Source organism: Zootoca vivipara, chromosome 12 (genome assembly GCF_963506605.1).
Source record: "Zootoca vivipara chromosome 12, rZooViv1.1, whole genome shotgun sequence".
NCBI classification, from domain to species: Eukaryota; Metazoa; Chordata; class Lepidosauria; order Squamata; family Lacertidae; genus Zootoca; species Zootoca vivipara.
In genome coordinates this window covers 40,896,828-40,915,812 of record NC_083287.1, presented here as the reverse complement: position 1 = coordinate 40,915,812, position 18,985 = coordinate 40,896,828, and the positions used below count along the sequence as shown (strand labels likewise).

Sequence of the window (18,985 nt, the reverse complement as noted above, 5' to 3'; positions counted from 1 at the left end):
CACAAGTGGCAAAACCCAGTCCAATACTAGGTCCAAAACTGGGTTTGGCAAAACTGGGTTTGCCACTTTCGTAATGTGAAATTTACGTAACCAGAGGGTTACATAATGTGAGGTACTACTGTATATATATCCATAGACCTAAGCTGGATCTAGATACATCAAGGAAGCGTTTCAGTTAAACACATTGCAAACTTCATACAAGAAATCCAGTTGGGAAAGATGGGACTCCAAAGTGCCATCTGGTGTCACAGTGTTATATAAAACACTTTTCCTTTACCAGTCTAGCTGAGACCCCAGTGAAGGTTGGCACACTCAAACTACTGGGGCACAACTCTCCCAAGGAGAATGGCAAGCAGCCAAGCAAGCAAGCATTCATTCATTCATTCATTTAAAACCATTTCAAAGCCACATACTCTTTCATGCCCCACAGACATTTTATACTTCTGAGCATTTTTGTCATTCTTCTTTTTCTCTGACCAATCAGGTCTCTGCATCACTCAGTCAATCCTACTTGAAATGTATTGTTATGATTCTGGGGGAGTGGGGGGGAGTAGGCTATATGCCAGACCCTCCTAATCCCTGGATCAAGCAAGTGTTAAATCTAATCAAGGCTTCAAATTCTTGGAACAGCCACACTAACCTCCTGGTGAGCTGATAGCCTGGGTAAGGGGTTATTAAAAACAAGGGAAGGAACTCTGTGAGACCATATATCATAAATACACCACAGTCTCCACTGTGCCTCATTACTAAAGGAAACACAAACACTAAGTAAGCATCTTGAACCCCTGGAATCTTGCACTCCTCAGAGACTGGGGTGGTGTGCAACAGTATAGTATAGCCAAGAGGCCCCTTCTACCTGTCTCGGGAGAAAAACCAAAAACCATGTGAAATTTGAGCACTAGAGCTGCAAGCTTTTCAGTCCTAGTTGTGAAGGTTCCATCTCTCTCCTGTTATTATTAGGCAACTCAAGCTTCTGTTTAGGATGAGGAAGGGTTGCCTTAAAGTGCAGTCCCAGAATGCTCAGAGCTGTTTCCTTGAAAGCCACACAGCATTAACTAGGCCCTAGGACTATGTTTGTCTTCACTGATCAGGTGCTTGCTTATTTTTATTTTTATTTGGTAATCCCCCGCCCCACGCAACTGAACTGGTTATTTGTGTGAGTGAGCACCAGGGGACACATATCTTTTTGTACAATAGCTGTTTTTTTCTGTATTTTAGTTACATCAATTTGTTTTTTTGGATGGGGAGGTTTCATATTTTCCAATCTTACTAAAGTTAATGGACTAAATAGGACAATTAATTATAATGAGAGGGAAGGGTGGGAGTGCTGGAACATGCAATTATTTTTTGATCTGGCGAGTCCATCAACTTGATGGTGGGAATGGTGCTTAGGTGTGAATCACCTGAGTCTGCCTTAATCTTATGAAAATTTATATTAGTATATTACTACTCCCTTAAGTAAATAATAATAAGAGTAGAACTCTGGGGAAAGAGAAGCACAAACTGTTGGGGCAACTGAGAAGGACGATAGCTGCTGAATCCTGTTTTAGTCCTCTCATAAACTGTAGGGATAGTTCTGCAAGAAAATAAAAGCAAATTTGGATACATCTTCCTTGCCTGAAGTGTAACATCAGCTCCTGGACATTTATTTTTATTTGTTTGGTAAAACCTGGCCTGGAACTGCTTTAGGCTCTGACTGGATTCCCTAATGTTAGTGATTACTGTACTTTCTCTGGATATAAATTCATCAGATAAGTCGATACTGCCATCTATCACCCACAGGCAGGGATTGCAGAGTTGAGGAAGTAGATTGCTTCATATTATATAAAGCTGTCGATCTCCTGCCACCCATCCAGGGGTTTCTCTTTCTCCTTGATCACATTTAGCCTCACTTCTTGTTCTATTATGTATTTTCCTCTCCCCCTGCCCACCCCCCATTTGTTCCTTGCTGCCCTGGGTAAGTTGTGTGTGAGTTGGAATGTCTTTAGAATTTGTCAGCCTTTGATTTTACTTTTCCTCCTCATACATCTTTCCTCTCTTCCCCTACCACTTCATTCCCCTCCCTTACAGTTTGGGTGAATGTGCCTTTGATTATCAGATCCGTTTATATTTTTCTGAGTAGCTTTTACTTTTTCTGAGAGTGGATCATGCATGAGTGAGTTGTCTTGTGTTGCTGTTTTTTTAGTGAGTTGTCTTGTTTATACCCTTCCCCTCTGCTTCTCTGAACTGTGGTAGTCATGATTTCGTTTCCTCCTTCAGCAAGTTTGTGAACCTTGAGTACCAGTAGCTTCTTTGCTTGGTACCTCCACTTTTTAAACCCTCCCATGTGATCCTTTATTCCCTGTGTATTTTCTCTTGTACCTTGGAGTACTATAATATTATCATTACATTAGCCCCATAAGCCTTTCACACTGTTTGCTGCCTTCTCTTGGTTTGTCTGCTTCCCATCACATTACTGCTTCCCTGCCAGTTCTGGAGCAGAACTAAGGTGCTTCTTTTGGGCTGAATTAGAGCCAGGGGCATCGAGAAGCCACCCTCCAGCCCTGCCGGCAGCACCACCTTCGCCCACCTCCACCATGCTGCACCGCAGCTGGAGTCTCCTCCCTGCCAGAGGAGCCGCCCTCCAGCCCCACTGGCAGCGCCACCCTCACCCGCCATGCCATGCCACGGATGGAGCCTCCCTCTGACTGGAGGGCTGCTGCTCTGGCAGGGAGGAGGCTCCAGCCCAGCTGGCAGCGCCGCCTTTACCCGCCTCCACCATGCCACACCACGGCTGAAGTCTCCTCCCCGCTGGAGCAGCCGCCCTCCAGCCCCGTCAGCAGTGCCGCCCTCACCTGCCATGCCACGCCGCATGGTGCCCGGAGCCGCCATCCAGCTGCTGCCCGCCCAGAGGGAAACACGGGGGTGGGGGTTGCCAGAGGGATCCGTGCACCACGGCGCCAGATCAGCTTAAGACGGCCCTGATTAGAGCCTGGAACAATTCTCATGGAATTCAGTGGGGCTTACTTCAGAGGAAAGTACAATTTTTCTAGCATAAACTGACATTAGAACTTGTGACAGCAGTGACCCTTCAGAAGCAAGGTAAGACACTTAGATACTAAGTAATAAAACTGAAATATTTTGAGTGTCAACTGCTTCTTTGAAAAAGAGGATAGGGAGAGAACCAGCATTGGGGAGCACATAACTTTTGTCCTAGTAGAGAAGCAAATGTAACAGCAGGAACCCCTTTTAAATAACTTTTCCGTTTATTTAGGAGCTAGCTGTTTGTAAAACTGCAGTGCTTAGATGTCTGCAGCATCTTTCCAAAGGAGGCAGGTGTGCCAAGCTGGGCCCAACATTGGGGGAGTTGTCGTGCGAGCATGATGTCACACATGTAACACTGACGCAAACACACACCCGTCGGGCCATGCCTGTGGTCTGTGCAGGTGCCTGCTAGGCCATTCTGGCAATCACAGCAGAGGACGTGGAGGGCGAAAAATCGCCCTCCAAGCCTCCTGCCCCTGCCCGGTGCTCTGGCAATCGCCTGGGGTGGTGGGGGTGGCAGCCCCCTCAATATTGGGGGGCTCACCCCCTGCCTCAAAATATTTAGGGGGGTGAAGTCCCTTGCACCCCCCCATACCAGGTACCCCTGACAGGAGGAGGATATGTAGAAAACTAGAACATGTTGGCTACGCCCTTGTGACCTCCTAGCAGCCCCCCCCCCCCCGGTTTTGTAAGCAGCAGCCACTGCTGCATAAATCTACAGTCAAAAGAAAACCACTATCAAATCATAGTCCACAGATATGTTCTGTGATATGTTGGTGGTTTTATCAACCCTTTTTGGGTTAAAGTTTTTTGTTTTTTGTTTAGACATTTGCAGGGAACTAGAATACATAGTACCTGAGCTTTAGCTAGTTCTTCTTTCACTTTTTGGTTTTCAGCGTCTTTGTGCTTTAAAGGAATGGGAGTTGGTCTTCCTGGTCTGTAATTAAGAACATATAGGGCAAACTGTGAAGTCAATAAGGCACTCAAAATACATTTTATTGTTCCTGCAGAGGTGTCATAAATTGGTGAAACTAGAATAATGGCGCAGAATGTTCACAAACATTTATTTATTTGATTCAATTTATAAATCACTTCACATCATGGGCGTACCCAGGATCAAAACTGGGGGGGGCAAGGGGAGGGGCCAAGGCACGGAAGGGGAGGGGCCACAAAGTGGGCGGGAACGGCGAACTCGCGCTCCGCTGGGCTGTGCCCCTCCCTAGAAGCAGGGCTGCTGGGCGGAGGCGGAGCCCAGCCCAGCGGAGCGCGAGTTCAGCGTTCCCGCCCGCCGCGCCGCGCTCTCTGGTTCCCCGCCGCGCTTGGCCTTGCCAGAGGGCGCGACGGGGAGCTGGAGGGAGGGCGCAGCGCGGCGGGCGGGAACGGCGAACTCGCGCTCCGCTGGGCTGTGCCCCTCCCTAGAAGCAGGGCTGGTGGGCGGAGGCGGAGCCCAGCCCAGTGGAGCGCGAGTTCAGCGTTCCCGCCCGCCGCGCCGCGCTCCCTGGTTCCCCGCCGCGCTTGGCCTTGCCTGAGGGCGCGCCGGGGAGCTGGAGGGAGGGTGCGGCGCGGCGCGGCGGGAATGGCGAACTCGCGCTCCGCCGGGCTGTGCTCCGCCTCTGCCCACCAGCCCTGCTTCTAGAGTAGGGCAGCTGCCCTAACTTGCCCCGTGGTGGGTACGCCCTTGCTTCACATTAAGTATCTTGAACCTATTTCATATCGGAAACATCAACAATAAAAACAACTCCATAGATTAAAACAATTAAAAATAAATCCATATGTAAAAACAATAGACAATAGAAACAGTGTCTGTCTGAACAGGCTTCTGATGAGATGGCATCTGAAGAAGGCCCACTGCAATTTGCAATAGCTGCAGCTTCTGGCTCAACCTCATGGGCAGCAGTAGTAGTAAAGCTATCCCAGTCCAGAAATTGTTGCAACTGTCCTATCAGCCATAGTTAGTAAAAGGCACTCCTAACCAGTGACGTCACCTGGGCCCCTAGTGAAAGAGAGAAATTTGGAAGCATCCCAGACTGCTCCTTCAGGATGAGTATGACCCTGTTTAAAGCAGGTAATTGACCAATTATTCAGACTTGGGAACTGCCATAGTCTTACCAGGATTCAGAGTTCAGAGTCCATTTATTGGCCCTCATCAAGCCCACCACAAAGTCCAGGCACCAGTCAACAGCCTCTCTGAATTCAGCTGTTACAGAGAAGTGCAACTGATGACATGTCACCCCAAATGACCCAATTATCACTTCCAATGGCTTTATGCTACTGTTAAACAGCAATGTGAACAAAATGGTACCATGCAGATGATCACCTAATGCTGTTGGAACCACTGTAAATGCCTCTAATAGCCATCCAACCAAATCAGTCCAGGAGGAAGACATGGCCAAGTGTATCAAAACGTTGCTGTGAAATTAATTAGGAAAAACTGGCAATATCATAAACACACAGCATCAAGATAAAGCATCCTACCCAAGTAAACCCAACATAACTTACAGTATCCTATATAATAATGTCCAAGTTGTCCCTGCGTCCAAGCTGTCCCGTGTGTCCCTGGGGTACTGCGCATGTGCCCCAGGGATACAGGGATTGGACAGCAGAGACTGCGCGCGCGCACTCTCCTCCCCCCTCTGCCTCCTCCAACCGCCGCTCCCGCCGGACACCGCCTCACTGCAGGGCACGTCAGGGAAGCGAGGGTGGAGGCCGGCGAGGCCTCCTCACAACCCTCCCTGGCCCGTGAGAGGAGCGGCGGTTGGAGGAGGCAGGGGGGGGGAGAGTGCACGCGTCCTTCCTGTCGGCGGCTGGGGGAGAGGAAGGAAGGAGGAGAAAGCGCTCCTCCGTTCCTGTCCCCCTGCCGCCGACAGCAAGGACGGGTCCCAGGGTTCGGAGAAGCGCTGCACAAGCGCTTCTCCGAACCGTGGGATGTCTGCTTCCTGTCGGCGGCTGCGGGAGAGGAACGGAGGAGGAGAAAGCAGCGCTGTCTCCTCCTTCGTTCCTGTCCCCCTGCCGCCGACAGCAAGGACAGGTCCCAGGGTTCAGAGAAGCGCTGTGCAAGCGCTTCTCCGAACTCTGGGATGTCTGCTTCCTGTCGGCGGCTGCAGGAGAGGAACGGAGGAGGAGAAAGCAACGCTTTCTCCTCCTTCGTTCCTGTCCCCCTGCCGCCGACAGAAAGGACAGGTCCCAGGGTTCGAAGAAGCGCTGTGCAAGCGCTTCTCCGAACCCTGGGAGTTCTGCTTCCTGTCGGCGGCTGCGGGAGAGGAACGGAGGAGGAGAAAGCAGCGCTTTCTCCTCCTCCGTTCCTGTCCCCCTGCCGCCGACAGCAATGACAGGTCCCAGGGTTCGGAGAAGCGCTGCGCAAGCGCTTCTCCGAACCCTGGGAGGTCTCCTTGCTGTCGGCGGCTGCGGGAGAGGAACGGAGGAGGAGAAAGCAGCGCTTTCTCCTCCTCCGTTCCTGTCCCCTTGCCGCCGACAGCAATGACAGGTCCCAGGGTTCGGAGAAGCGCTGCGCAAGCGCTTCTCCGAACCCCAGGATGTTCTAGAGCCCGTTATTGAACGGGCTGAAATACACTAGTTTCTTAATAGTCATGCATGGGGTTGCAGAATTAGTTATCTTGAATTTGGTGAATATCACTTCCTAATTGTAATTTAAGTCAATTTTTTAGAAGCATTTCTAGTTGAAGCCAGAAGCAAACTTCTCAGTGGGGCTTTCGGCAGGCTGCAACTGGTGCGGATACCAATAGAGGCACTTCTAGTTTCCCACTCACTTGGCAAAACAAATGGGGAGTTTTGTGTGAGCAAAATGATGCTAGCATCACTGTGGGTGGAACCCAGTGAAAATTGTCAGGGCTGGGTGGAGGACACTTCCACCCCACAAACAAACCAAGAAAGGGAGTTTAGATTGCAACCTAGATTATTAATTACTTTTCTTACTTTTCTACAATTACATGAGGTGGTTTTTCTTCAACTTTTTCTTTTTCTTTTTCCAGTTTTGATAACATTTTTTTCCTTGTATCTTGCGCTCCTTTTTCTTGCTGATAAAAGTATGTGAGAAAACACCAAGTAGGTTACATAAGAAAATTATTACTTGCTCCTTGCACAGTTGCACATTTGAAGATGCAATGGGCAGGAAACAGCACAGAACTTCCAGAGACCTTTCAGAGGAAGAATATTTCCACTCTTCCCCTTGGTTACATTTTCATTCTTAAAACAGACACCACGAGGATACAAAACAACAAAACATCATATATAGGGATGGAAAAACAACTGCATCTATAATATCCATTGTACTGTGTCCTTTATATCCATTAAGCAATATTACAATAAGAACATCTATACACACACACACACACACACACATATATATATATATATATATACATATATATATACATATATAAATATATATATATATATATATATATATATATATATATATATATATACCGGTATATACATATATATATATATATCCACACACACACACACACACACACACACACACACACACGTGTGTGTGTGTGTGTAAACTGGGCATGTCCGTTCCTCTCTAATGTTCAATGAAACCGCTTGACCGATAGCACTGAAATTTGGACACAACGCCACACACGAATAAGAGAGTAACCTAAGACACTTTCCGCACACAGATGTCACACCTGGGCCACGTAAAAAAAACCAAACCCCGTGTTTCAGAACACACAACTCACCCCAAAGTGCATGCTGGGAAATAGAACCCAGAAGCTGACAGTTCCTTTTCCAAGGGTGGGGGCCAAGGAATGGAGATACAGGGCGGAGGCCTCGGCTCGCATTTACATACTAGGCCGAGCCAAGGCCTACAGACTAGGCCTCGGCTCTACTTTACAGACTAGGCCGGGGGTGGGGGGGAGGGGCCCAAATAGGTCATGGGTTGAGCCAGGGAGGGGCGGAGTCACAGGTACGACCCGGGGTGGGGGGAGGGGGGACAGGCTACCTCATGGGTCGCGACAGGATGGGAGGAATCACAGGGATAAGACACAACAGGGGGGGGACATAGTCCAGGGGGGATGGACACATCCTCCCCCTTTCCTGGGAAACAAGGACCCTGAGTCAGGCACAGCAACGCGTGCCCGGGCCAGCTAGTAATGCAATATAAAAGTCAGTTCCTAAATTCACTCCTTTTCCCCTTCTCATCCTTTTTTCCTGTTGAATAATGTCTGGCAAAAACCCATCTACATGCAAGTCCCACTTTCTGGACATTCCCAGGAAATTGTTCATTGGGCAATTTCCATTATTCCTTACAACAACATTCCCAATCTGCAAGCTTTCTCCCCTCTTCCACCATTTCTTCCTAAAATGGGTGCGGCCAATCAGCAAAAGAGAGACAAAGGAAAAACTGGTTTGTCTGATCTCTCCTGCTTTGTGAAATGTCCAATCTCTCCCCGTTACTGCCCCAAAATGGTTTCAACCCCATTTTGGTTTCTGCCCCAAAATGGTTCCCGCTGACCAGCAAATCACAAACAAATAAGGAAGTGGACAAACTCCAGCTGTTTGGATATTTGAATCAGCTGTGCATATAGTGAAGTTTGGGAAGTTTATGTTCAGATAAATGAATGTTTGGATAGTGATGTATTCTGTGCATGTATTCTATGCAGGTTCATTTGAAATTAAGTCTGTGTTCATTGGGTTTCCTCCTCAATAGGTTTGTTTAGGATTGCAGTTTCTGTAAAATATAATCATACCTGTGAAGCATTCATCTTTAAGTTCATCCTTCATTATCTCTTTCTCTTCCATAAGCTTTCAAGTTTTTGTTGAATCCTCTGTAATTTCGAAGTAGAAGTTTTGGAAAAATAATTACCTCTGAACCTTTCATCTTTTGAAGTTCATCCTCCATTATCTCCTTCTCTTCTGCAAGCTTTCGAAATTCTTGTTGAATCTTCTGTAATTTCTAGGTAGAATAAACATTTTGAGGGGAAATAGTTTTAACATATTTGAAGAAATGTTTAAAAGTTGAAATTAAGAAATGAAACGAATGAAAATTAAGAAATAAAAAAGAATGGTGAAGCCATTTTTAACATTGACACAGCATAATGTCACGCAAACAGCTTACTCTGATGGAGGTCTTCTGATAGGGAATGTCTCATCCCTCATTAGACACTGATGTAAATGATGCTTGGGGAAAGTAATCCTGGAGTTTGGGGTGAGGCATCATCAGCAAGCTGATGACATTCATTTCTACCTCTATTTTCCATCTGCTAACTTCAATATTTCTGGATATATTTCCAAAATTTTGCCGGAGATTAAAATTCAGTGGATTTAAGATACTTATCTGAAATTTGGTGCAATTCTCCTGTTTTCTTTTTGGGTATTTAAAATTCATCTTATTTATTACATTAAAAATACAAATACTTGCACTATTATTTTCTATATTACAGTGGTACCTCGGTTTATGAACACAATTGGTTCCAGAAGTCTGTTCATAAACTGAAATGTTCATAAACTGAAGCGAACTTTCCCATTGAAAGTAATGGAAAGTGGATTAATCTGTTTCAGACGGTCCGCGGAGTACTTAAACTGAAGCGTTCATAAACTGAAGCGAACTTTCCCATTGAAAGTAATGGAAAGTGGATTAATCCGTTCCAGACGGGTCCGCGGAGTACTCAACCTGAAGTGTTCTTAACCCAAAGCATGGGTGTAATTGGTTCCGGAAGTCTGTTCATAAACTGAAGCATTCATAAACTGAAGCGAACTTTCCCATTGAAAGGAATGGAAAGTGAATTAATCCGTTCCAGATGGGTCCACGGCGTTCGTAAACCGAAAATTCATAAACCGAGGTGTTCATAAACCGAGGTTCTACTGTATAGTGTTTTGCATCCAGTGACTGCTGTGAACACTCATACAGCTTTTTAAGTATTATACTCACACCTTCCAGCACATCCTGTTCATTTGAAACTCTGAAAAGTATGAAATATATGTTTCTTAGTTTGTACTTTATAAAACTTCAGTAATGTCTACCAGGAAAGACCTTGTTCATATCAAATGTCACAACCCCATATAGATAAGGGACATAAGCACCCTCTAAATTTAGCACAGTGTGAGATTTCATTATAGGCAGTGTTTATATTAAGGTTTATTTAACAATCCACAGATAGCCAAAGTTCTCTGGGAACTGAAGATGATTTGCTTACAAAGTGCCAAAATATAATTAACTGGAAATATAAGTTTCTACAAGCTATAATATTGTCCAACTTGGGCATGGATTACAAGTGGCATATGCACATGGAATTTGTGACACATCTTGGCTAAAAGCTCAAGATTTTGTGACCCTGGTTATTGCCTGTACTCCTGTAATGTATTAATATTGTACAGTTTTTCTATGTAACATATCAAATAGATTATGTACCTGTGTAACTTGTTTGTCTGTCTTTCAAATACTTTCATTATTTCTAGGATGCGATTATTCATTGAGTCCATTGTTTCTGAAAAACAACAACAAAAATTTAGTTACAGGTAGGTAGCCGTGTTGATCTGAGTCGAAGCAAAATAAAAAAATTCCTTGAGTAGCACCTTAAAGACCAACTTGGTTTTTATTTTATTTTATTTAACAAAAATTTAGTTACTTAGTTAAATTTATAGCCTTTAGTTTGCCCCAGAAATAGGTATCCAAAGTGACCAGCATCAGTTAATAATACAATTTAAATATTTATTATGCAGGACATAGATTTTTTCTATTATTTAATGCAATCTAACATAGACATATAAATGTAGTATTCAACAGAAACTTTAGGTCTTGCAGTGCCATGACCCATACAGGCAAGGATTCTTCACATCCTACTCTGGAGATATTGTTAGTAATTGAAAAGGGAGGCTTATAAAATCAGCCACTCCTGTTCAATTACTCACAAATAGGTCTGGTGGAAACAGGGTCAAGCTTCCACCATCACTGCCTCTCTCCACCAAGGATCTATCCTAGCCTGCATTCAACTATTCTTGCTAACTGGAGGATCACAGGCATCTCTTATAGATGAATCTAACATCTACTCAGGGCAGAATATGCAGTTTACTTGTCATGTGAGTAAGAGTATTGACCATGCAAATGTAGGGATGAGCAGGGCCAGTGGATCTCTGCGGGGTGCATGAAATGGCAGCCTTCACCAGCAGCAGAGGTATAGGAGCCAACTCCTAGGGGCCGAGGGGTCTTCAACCCCCCCAGTAAAATATTTGAGGGGACTGCCCCCCAGTTAATAGGCATTACCATTCAAATGGTGTCCTGCATCGTGTCATGTGATTGACCATGCAGAGCAGGTCTAACTTGCCCCCCTCCCCAATATTTATTCAAGTTGGCACCCCTGGGCAGAGGAAGTGGTGGCATCTAGAAGCAGGTAGCAGAAAGGGGTAGAGAAAGGAAGTAACAGAAAGAGGGAGACTCACAAAAGGGGTGCCACAAAACATGAGAGAAAAGGGGTGGCTCCATCCACTTTTCATTCTGGTTCTTCCCACCATTTGTTCCAGCCCCAGACTGGCTTTCCCTCGTTCTAATTTTCCACCCCCAATGGTTCTGATTCTCCACTCCTCCACTGGGATTTTAAGTGGTTAATGTTGACCAGATCATGCCCTGAGATTTCAGCCACTGCCATTTCAAATTCTAAAGAACTTACGTTGGCCTGTATCATCTTGGAAAACTTGTACCATATTCATTACATCCTCAGTTGCATGTTTCATAGCAAGTTCTGAAACAGAACATTTTATTATTCAGTTTAAACTATTGTAGCAGTTCTTCAAATGTACTGTATATACAGTAATTCATTAGCAAATGTGAAATAAATAAACTTGTAAAATAGAAAGCTTTTTCTTCTTATCCATGCTGGCTAAGTTTAAATCCTAAAACAAATCAATGAAATGGTGATGCCAACTGACCTTTCTCTGAAACAGTGTTACCAAATAGGCTATAATTTGGGAACAAAATAAAGAAATTGGTAGTTATAATGTTCCTTTTTAAGTTTCAAACTACTTCTCATCAGCTCATGAAAAACTGACTTAGAAAATAAGTCAATATTTATTTATTTTTTAAAAAAACCTAATAAATAACCACCTATTTTCCAGGCCCAGCCCCACTCCCTTGCACTCATCCCTCTCTCCTGCACCCCCTCCCTTGCACCTACCCAGCTCCACAACTCCCTAACCCCCAACATAGTATCATAGAATCATAGAGTTGGAAGAGACCACAAGGGCCATCCAGTCCAACCCCCTGCCAAGCAGGAAACACCATCAAAGCATTCCTGACATATGGCTGTCAAGCCTCTGTTTAAAGACCTCCAAAGAAGGAGACTCCACCACACTCCTTGGCAGCAAATTCCACTGTCAAACAGCTCTTACTGTCAGGAAGTTCTTCCTAATGTTTAGGTGGAATCTTCTTTCTTGTAGTTTGAATCCATTGCTCCGTGTCCGCTTCTCTGGAGCAGCAGAAAACAATGTTTCTCACATACATCCTTCTCCTTAAACATCATTTATCGAACCAGGACAGCAGCAGCGACAGTGCTCCAGCGACAGGAAGCAGGAAGAACCCTTTATAACCCTTTAGCATACAGAGACTGTACCAGAAATAATGACCCTGGTGCACATTGAGAAACTAAGGGCCATCAGGACCTTTCTAGGAGCCTTTCTTTCTTGCTACCAAAAGAGAAGAAAGGGAAGCGTTGTCTCTGATTTTTCTCTGCCGACATGCAATTTTTGCAGTTGTCTTTCAAATGGGATTGGTGCTGTAAGATGGGTATACCGCCAAATCATAGTATCAGGGTGGTGTACGTCAACAAAACAAAACAGCCTTAAAGGCAATACAAATAATCATTAAAGTGAATGGCTAATCAATTTAAACAGCTGCAAAGGTCTGTCAGCATAGTGGCTGGGGAGACCCGGCCAGATGGGCGGGGTATAAATAATAAATTATTATTATTATTATTATTTATTATTATTGTTGTTGTTATTATTATAAAAAGTTTTCAAGTCAAAATCATGGGTGCCTACCAAAGTGTTTTCCAGAGCATGGGCCTGACAGCACTAAATGGCTGATATCTAGTGGAAGCCAGCTGGGCCGCTGTAGCATGAGGGACAACTAACAGTGCTCCTCTAGATGACAGTAGCCATTTATGAAACTTACTCCTACCGGTAGTAAGTCTCATTGACTCCAAGCCTCAACCAAATATTGTAGTTCCAAGTCTGGCAAAGTGGTTTTGTTTGCTCAATTTTGTTTTCAATACAAATAATACATACACACACATATATACGATAAATTCATACAGAAATCATGGGGGGGGGATTGTATTGATTTTTAAAATAGAAATATGCAAATTGTTGAAGAAATGTGGAAAAACCAGAAGAAGCAAAATTGACAAATTATTCCATCCCTTACATATGCATAAATTACAAACATCATTATGAAAATAAGGAAACAAAATATTATAAATACAATAATTATTTAAAGAAAGCATAGTTTCTCAAATAAATCAAAAGGAACATTATATATTATTTTCCATGTCCCCAATTTCCTACCTTGTTAGCCTAGCTTTCTTCAGCCCCCTTATGACCTGTCCAGCATGCTCCACAGTCAACCTATTTCTCATACTCCACCCAAAACATATATTTTGCTTCCTTTGTCTCCATATTAAATCACAATCCTTACCTTCAAGAATATGTTTTGGGTCTTTTGGAGCAGGAGCCACAGGGCCTAATGGTTTTTTCTTTTCACTGTCAAAATATGAAGTATTTGTCAAAATATGAAATATTATAAATATTAAATCTAATTTTACAATCTGAAGGTCAGTTTTTGAAAAAAATTAAATTTCTAATTTTATATAATTAGGTTATATTTAGTGAACAAAATGCATTCTTATATTTACTAATAAAATCTACTATAATAATTAGAATATTACATAGGAAACAGCTCATGCTTAATCTTTAGTGTTCTGGAAACAGACTCATAATCAGCCAACCAAACAGCATATACTTTGGGGGTTTTTCCAGAATTCTTCAGCCCCTCATACTGTTAAGTTAGACCTTTAAGGTAATATTGTGATAATGTGGTGATAATGTGATAGTTTCTAGTCTTTCATGATTGTTAAGCAAACGTCTTGATTGTGCTTCAGGAAATGGAAAGGTCTAATAAAATATTTTTCTATAATCCATATAACAAATCTATATTTTATTGCTATTAAACCTAACTATTTCACAACACTCTTACTGTTTCGGAGCAGAAAGCTGGATAAGCTTGGGCAGTTCTTGAATACGGCCTTTCAAATCTTCAAGCTTTTGGATGCGGTTCATTAATTTATTAATGTTATTTGATATGTTTTTATCAGCTACCGGAACTTGCCAATCTGGAATAAGTTCTTCCTCGCCTATCTGAAATATAGATATCAACATATTAGCACAATATATTATTCTGTTAACTTAGGTTATTTGTTAACTGGGGGACCAGACCTGAGCTACGTAAGTCCTCAGAGGCACTGACCCCAGTAGTGATGAAGTTAGAGCAGTGGTTTTCAACCCTGGAGTGCCTTGAATGATTGCCAGTAGTGCTGCAGGCAGCACTAGCCTCTGTCCCTCTTTCCTTCACTCCCTCCTCTGATGCCCTCTCGCATCTCTGCTTCCCAAAGGCTTGTGCGCTGTTTACTGTAGCAGCCCTGACTACAAGCTGAGGCAGCCAGCACCCCATGACCAGCAAGCGGGTGAAGGAGCCCAGCCAGCCAGTCTGCCAGTCCTAGCTGTTGGGAATGGACAGGCAAATCCAAGGCCCCTGTGGGGCAGTGTGAGGAGGCACCTCTCTTTGGGGTGGTGGGAGGGGCAGCTCAGAGACCAGGGTTGGCAGCAGCAGCCCAGAGGACTCACAAGGAGAGGGGAGAGGAGACTAAGGGAACACTCCACAAGGGAGGATGTTCAAAAAAGGATTAGAGGCTGCCAGCTCTGCAGGCAAGGGGTGACATAACTGGGCTCCTGAGCCCCACAGGGATGCCGCAGAAAGAATGTAGTTGGTCAAGGGAGCCATGGACTGAAAAAGGTTGAAAACCTCTGAATCAGTTGAGAACAATAACTCTCCTGAGACCACCATCTTAGAAGATACCCCAACCAAAGAGGCTACAAGGGTTAAAGCAACTGTTACACCCTGACTGGGCTCAGACCCATCAAGTTGAACCCCAGGACTACAGGAGCAGAGGCTCTTCTTTATAGAAAATCAAAACCAGAAGCTCAGGTCTGCCTGGCCTCATGAGGACATCATTCACTGAGCCCTACTCGTGAGGAGGATGCATCATTCCTCAAATGATCCAGCTCAAAGCCCTGATGACAGATCAGGAAGAGGTGGATCAACTATAAAACTTCTCAGTGGAAGCCTAACCCAGGCCAAAGCAACAAACAAATCTTGCTCTGCTCCCTGTGACACCTTATTGAACAGCTCCCCTTCTATTCTGCATCTTCTCATCTTTGACGATGCACAGCTGCTGTTACGGCAGACTATTAAGCCACATAGCAAAGGTTGCAGGAATGGAATAGGGGAGAGGCATCCCAAGCCCCTGCACTGCATGGAGTGACTGTAAAAGCTGAACATTTTTGTTTATTATTATTATTTTCATATGTATAACAAGCAAACATATTTACAATGCTAATATTTTACTTGAGCACACTCAAGAGATGCATGCAACATAAATAGCAATCACTAAATTAGCAAAGCTATTTAAACTTACGTGGGAGCAAACTCCACTGAAATGGATGTTGTAAAGTTAATGATAAATAAGCAGCAGCAATGCATAAACAGAAATGTTAGGTTTCTATTTCTCTCACTGTGCAGGTCACATGCCTGTGCTATGCATTCCAGCCAAGATTGTTGGAATCAAAGGAGTGGATGTTTGCTGTATTCTGTTTCTGTTTGTACTTTTTCTTCTTCAGACTTCTCTCAGCGAGAGGAGACATGTTTTTCTTTTGTTCTGCATTACGCTTAATAAAGTAGCTTTTAGTACACAACCTCAGCCTGCCTCCGTCTGCGTTTTATCTCTGCTGGACTCTGAATATGTGCTCAGTGTCTCCAAGAAATGAGTCATAATAAATCATCGGGAAGGGCTGTTGGAACTCCCTAGCGCTGCACGCTGAACGCTGATGGGAGAGACTGGATTTGTTCCTGCATTATGCCTGTGGATCATTCCTGCCCCCCGGCTGACCCGACAAGAAATGCTTTTCACTGTAACAATGCTTTATACTGCAACAATATTTTCCACATATTTCCTATCAAAACTAATCAACTAACTTTCCAAATGTTAGTTTACCTCTTCCATCTCATGGACCTCCTTTTCAAACCACTTGAAGAAAAGTAAATAAATAAAATTAGGCATTGACAAATTACATTTTTTTCAAAAATGCAACAGGTTTTTTAAATATTAATGAATGAATGAATGAATTTCTTACCTGAAGCAATGACTCTAATATCTAAGAAAGAAAAATAAATCACTAGGTGTTTCTGTTACAATTTAACACCAAAAAAAATATCTTTGTACATATAACACACGGTTTGCACAGTAAATAACTTCCCTTTTCATACATGCATTTCATTCTGTGTAGAGGTGTACCTAGGCTCCCTTGCCCCCTTGGCAAGGAGCTGCATCGGTGCCTCCCTCCCTGCCCCCTGTGTCCTTGGCAAGGAGATGTTGACCACACAGCGCAGCAGAGGAGTGGTCCAGGGAGCACAAAAGTGGGTCAGCGGGCTCCTAGCCACTCTGAGCCAGAGTGGAGAGCCACGATTTTTCCACACACATCTCATGGCCTGTGCCCTTGGCAGTGACCAATCTAGCCAACCCCTAGGTACACCATTGATTCTGTGATGACTTCAAGATCAAGAACTTGGGTGCAGTACTATAATCAAGGGGGGCAATTGAACTCTTTTGTGTAAGTTCTCCACCTGGGGCACTCTGAGACCACCTTGGGTTTTGAGGATTACTGGGACCAGGGGATGGAATAGAGCTGACAAAAACAAAATAACAAGTGATGAATTTTAATTCATCATCCTCAGTCATATCAGCTAATGTTCCTATTACAAGATTAGTTGGCTACTCTATTTTAATAAGCTTATTCTGTCCTTGCCATAAGAGCCATGCTTAAATGAAAAAGAGGGTATTTGTCTTCATCACAACAGAATATTTTTGCTGGTGGTAACCATTCACTCTCAAGGGCTGATTAATGGCTGAAATATATGTGTTGTCTCATCTGCACTGGATATGACATCAACCAGGGATTTCATCATACATACCAGTATGTAACCAATTCCTGCTTGTGAATGGTATGTACTACCAGTAGGATCAACAGTGAGTTCACCTTAAGAGAAAGACTCTCTTTCTGTTTACCACAATAGCACTGTGTTCACATTGCTTAGGGAAGAGTCAAATTACACACATAGTATTGGGAAATGTGCTGAGTTCCAGTTGTACTTGTTAACGGGACAGGGTAAATATTGTGTTAGAATAAGACAAAAAAAACCTACCAAGTACAGAGAGAAAGCAAATCCAACACCAAAATAAATTTATATTTATTGTTTATATTTCATCGTACATACTTGTTTTTCTTCACGAAGTGCACAGTCTAACTGGTTACTGACTTGTGAACAACATATCAGGAAAGTAGTCATATCTTCATGTTCTTCCTTCTATCAAAGGGTAAAAACATTTCTACAGCATTTTCTGACTTTAATTTCTTTAAAATGTAATCTTTATTTGGTTAAAATACTTCTGAAGCCCATACTAGCTTTGTTTCAGTTCTTAATTTTTTGACATATTGAACCAGCTATTTTGCTTCAAATTAAATATTTGCATTTTCTGTAAAATGAAAAGAATGAGTAAATTAGTTAGATTTCAATCCTATGCCCCTCTACTTAGTAGCAAGTCCCAGTGAAATGCAAACTCCCAAACCAGGAAGGAAGTTATTCTCCAGGTCCCCAGGTCCTGTTACCATTTGCATGATAAAACATAAATTTCCCTTGTCATTTTGTGGAATGTAAAGATTACTCTAGCTGGGGAGACAATCACTCTCATGTCAATTCTCCTACTAAGCAAAGCTAATTGAGCTCCCTGGTATAAACAAACAAAGCAAGTTGAGAGAATGAAGTGGCATTCACTGAAAAACTAATAAAATGCATTATTGAGCCTATTATATGGCAGCATAAATAGTTATTCTCTGCCACCACTGCAACCTTACAGTATTTCTTCACAAATCTGATAACCAAGCTACAGAATTAATTAACCAATGGTCATGATGGCCAGACCTGCAACATTAAGGGTAAGAGGTAGATGCTGGCAGCAGGTCTGGCCATCATGGCCATCACTTACTGAATTAAAAAGTGCTGTTCAAATATATAACACCATTGCATCGTTTAGAACAGGAGTAGGGTTCACAGGCCAGTGGTCTGCAGAACAAGTGACTAAAGTGGGTGGGGCCATATGTAAACAAATTTGACTTGCTTTTGCACAGCAAGCTACACTCACACAGAACTCAGAAGTTTCTACCTGCAGTCATAGCTTTTTATCCACCATCCTAACAAGCAAGATGAATTTTCACAGTTCAAGGACAATTTCCAGCCAACCCCCAACGATGACACAGAGGACCAGTGAGGGTGTGACCAAGGAAGGGGGCATGACCTGGGAAAAATATAGTGAAGGCTGCAGAGAGAGGCTTGGAGGGAAGACATCTTGCCCCCAGACATGTCATTTCCCACCCTTGGTTTAGGACAAAAAGTATCACTGCATAATTGGCAGTCAACAGTTATCCATCCTTCAGCAACTATTTGTAAAAACTATTATATTTATATACTATTGTAAGACAGTATATCAATAGTATACGCAATTAGCATACATGAAACCTATTCAAAGAATATGTGAAATTATTCAGTAAACATACAGGTACTGTAGGTTCTCCTGCCGCTGCTGCTGCCACTGCCGCTAACTCTTCTTCTTTC

General features: G+C 43.5%; 1 protein-coding gene across 1 annotated transcript in view; it reads right to left on the bottom strand.

Moving 5' to 3' along the window:
• Nucleotides 1–18,985, bottom strand: part of CCDC7 (coiled-coil domain containing 7) — a 168,184-nt gene that overhangs the window by 143,651 nt on the left and 5,548 nt on the right. Inside the window, exons 2-12 of the mRNA XM_060281028.1 lie at nt 17,591–17,680; nt 16,450–16,470; nt 16,311–16,343; nt 14,237–14,397; nt 13,679–13,743; nt 11,658–11,729; nt 10,403–10,478; nt 9,923–9,953; nt 8,858–8,947; nt 6,958–7,058; nt 3,880–3,952 (exon numbers count right to left, since the gene is read on the bottom strand). Of these exons, the coding sequence (XP_060137011.1) occupies nt 3,880–3,952; nt 6,958–7,058; nt 8,858–8,947; nt 9,923–9,953; nt 10,403–10,478; nt 11,658–11,729; nt 13,679–13,743; nt 14,237–14,397; nt 16,311–16,343; nt 16,450–16,470; nt 17,591–17,680 (813 nt within the window). The remainder of the gene's footprint in view (nt 1–3,879; nt 3,953–6,957; nt 7,059–8,857; nt 8,948–9,922; nt 9,954–10,402; nt 10,479–11,657; nt 11,730–13,678; nt 13,744–14,236; nt 14,398–16,310; nt 16,344–16,449; nt 16,471–17,590; nt 17,681–18,985) is intronic.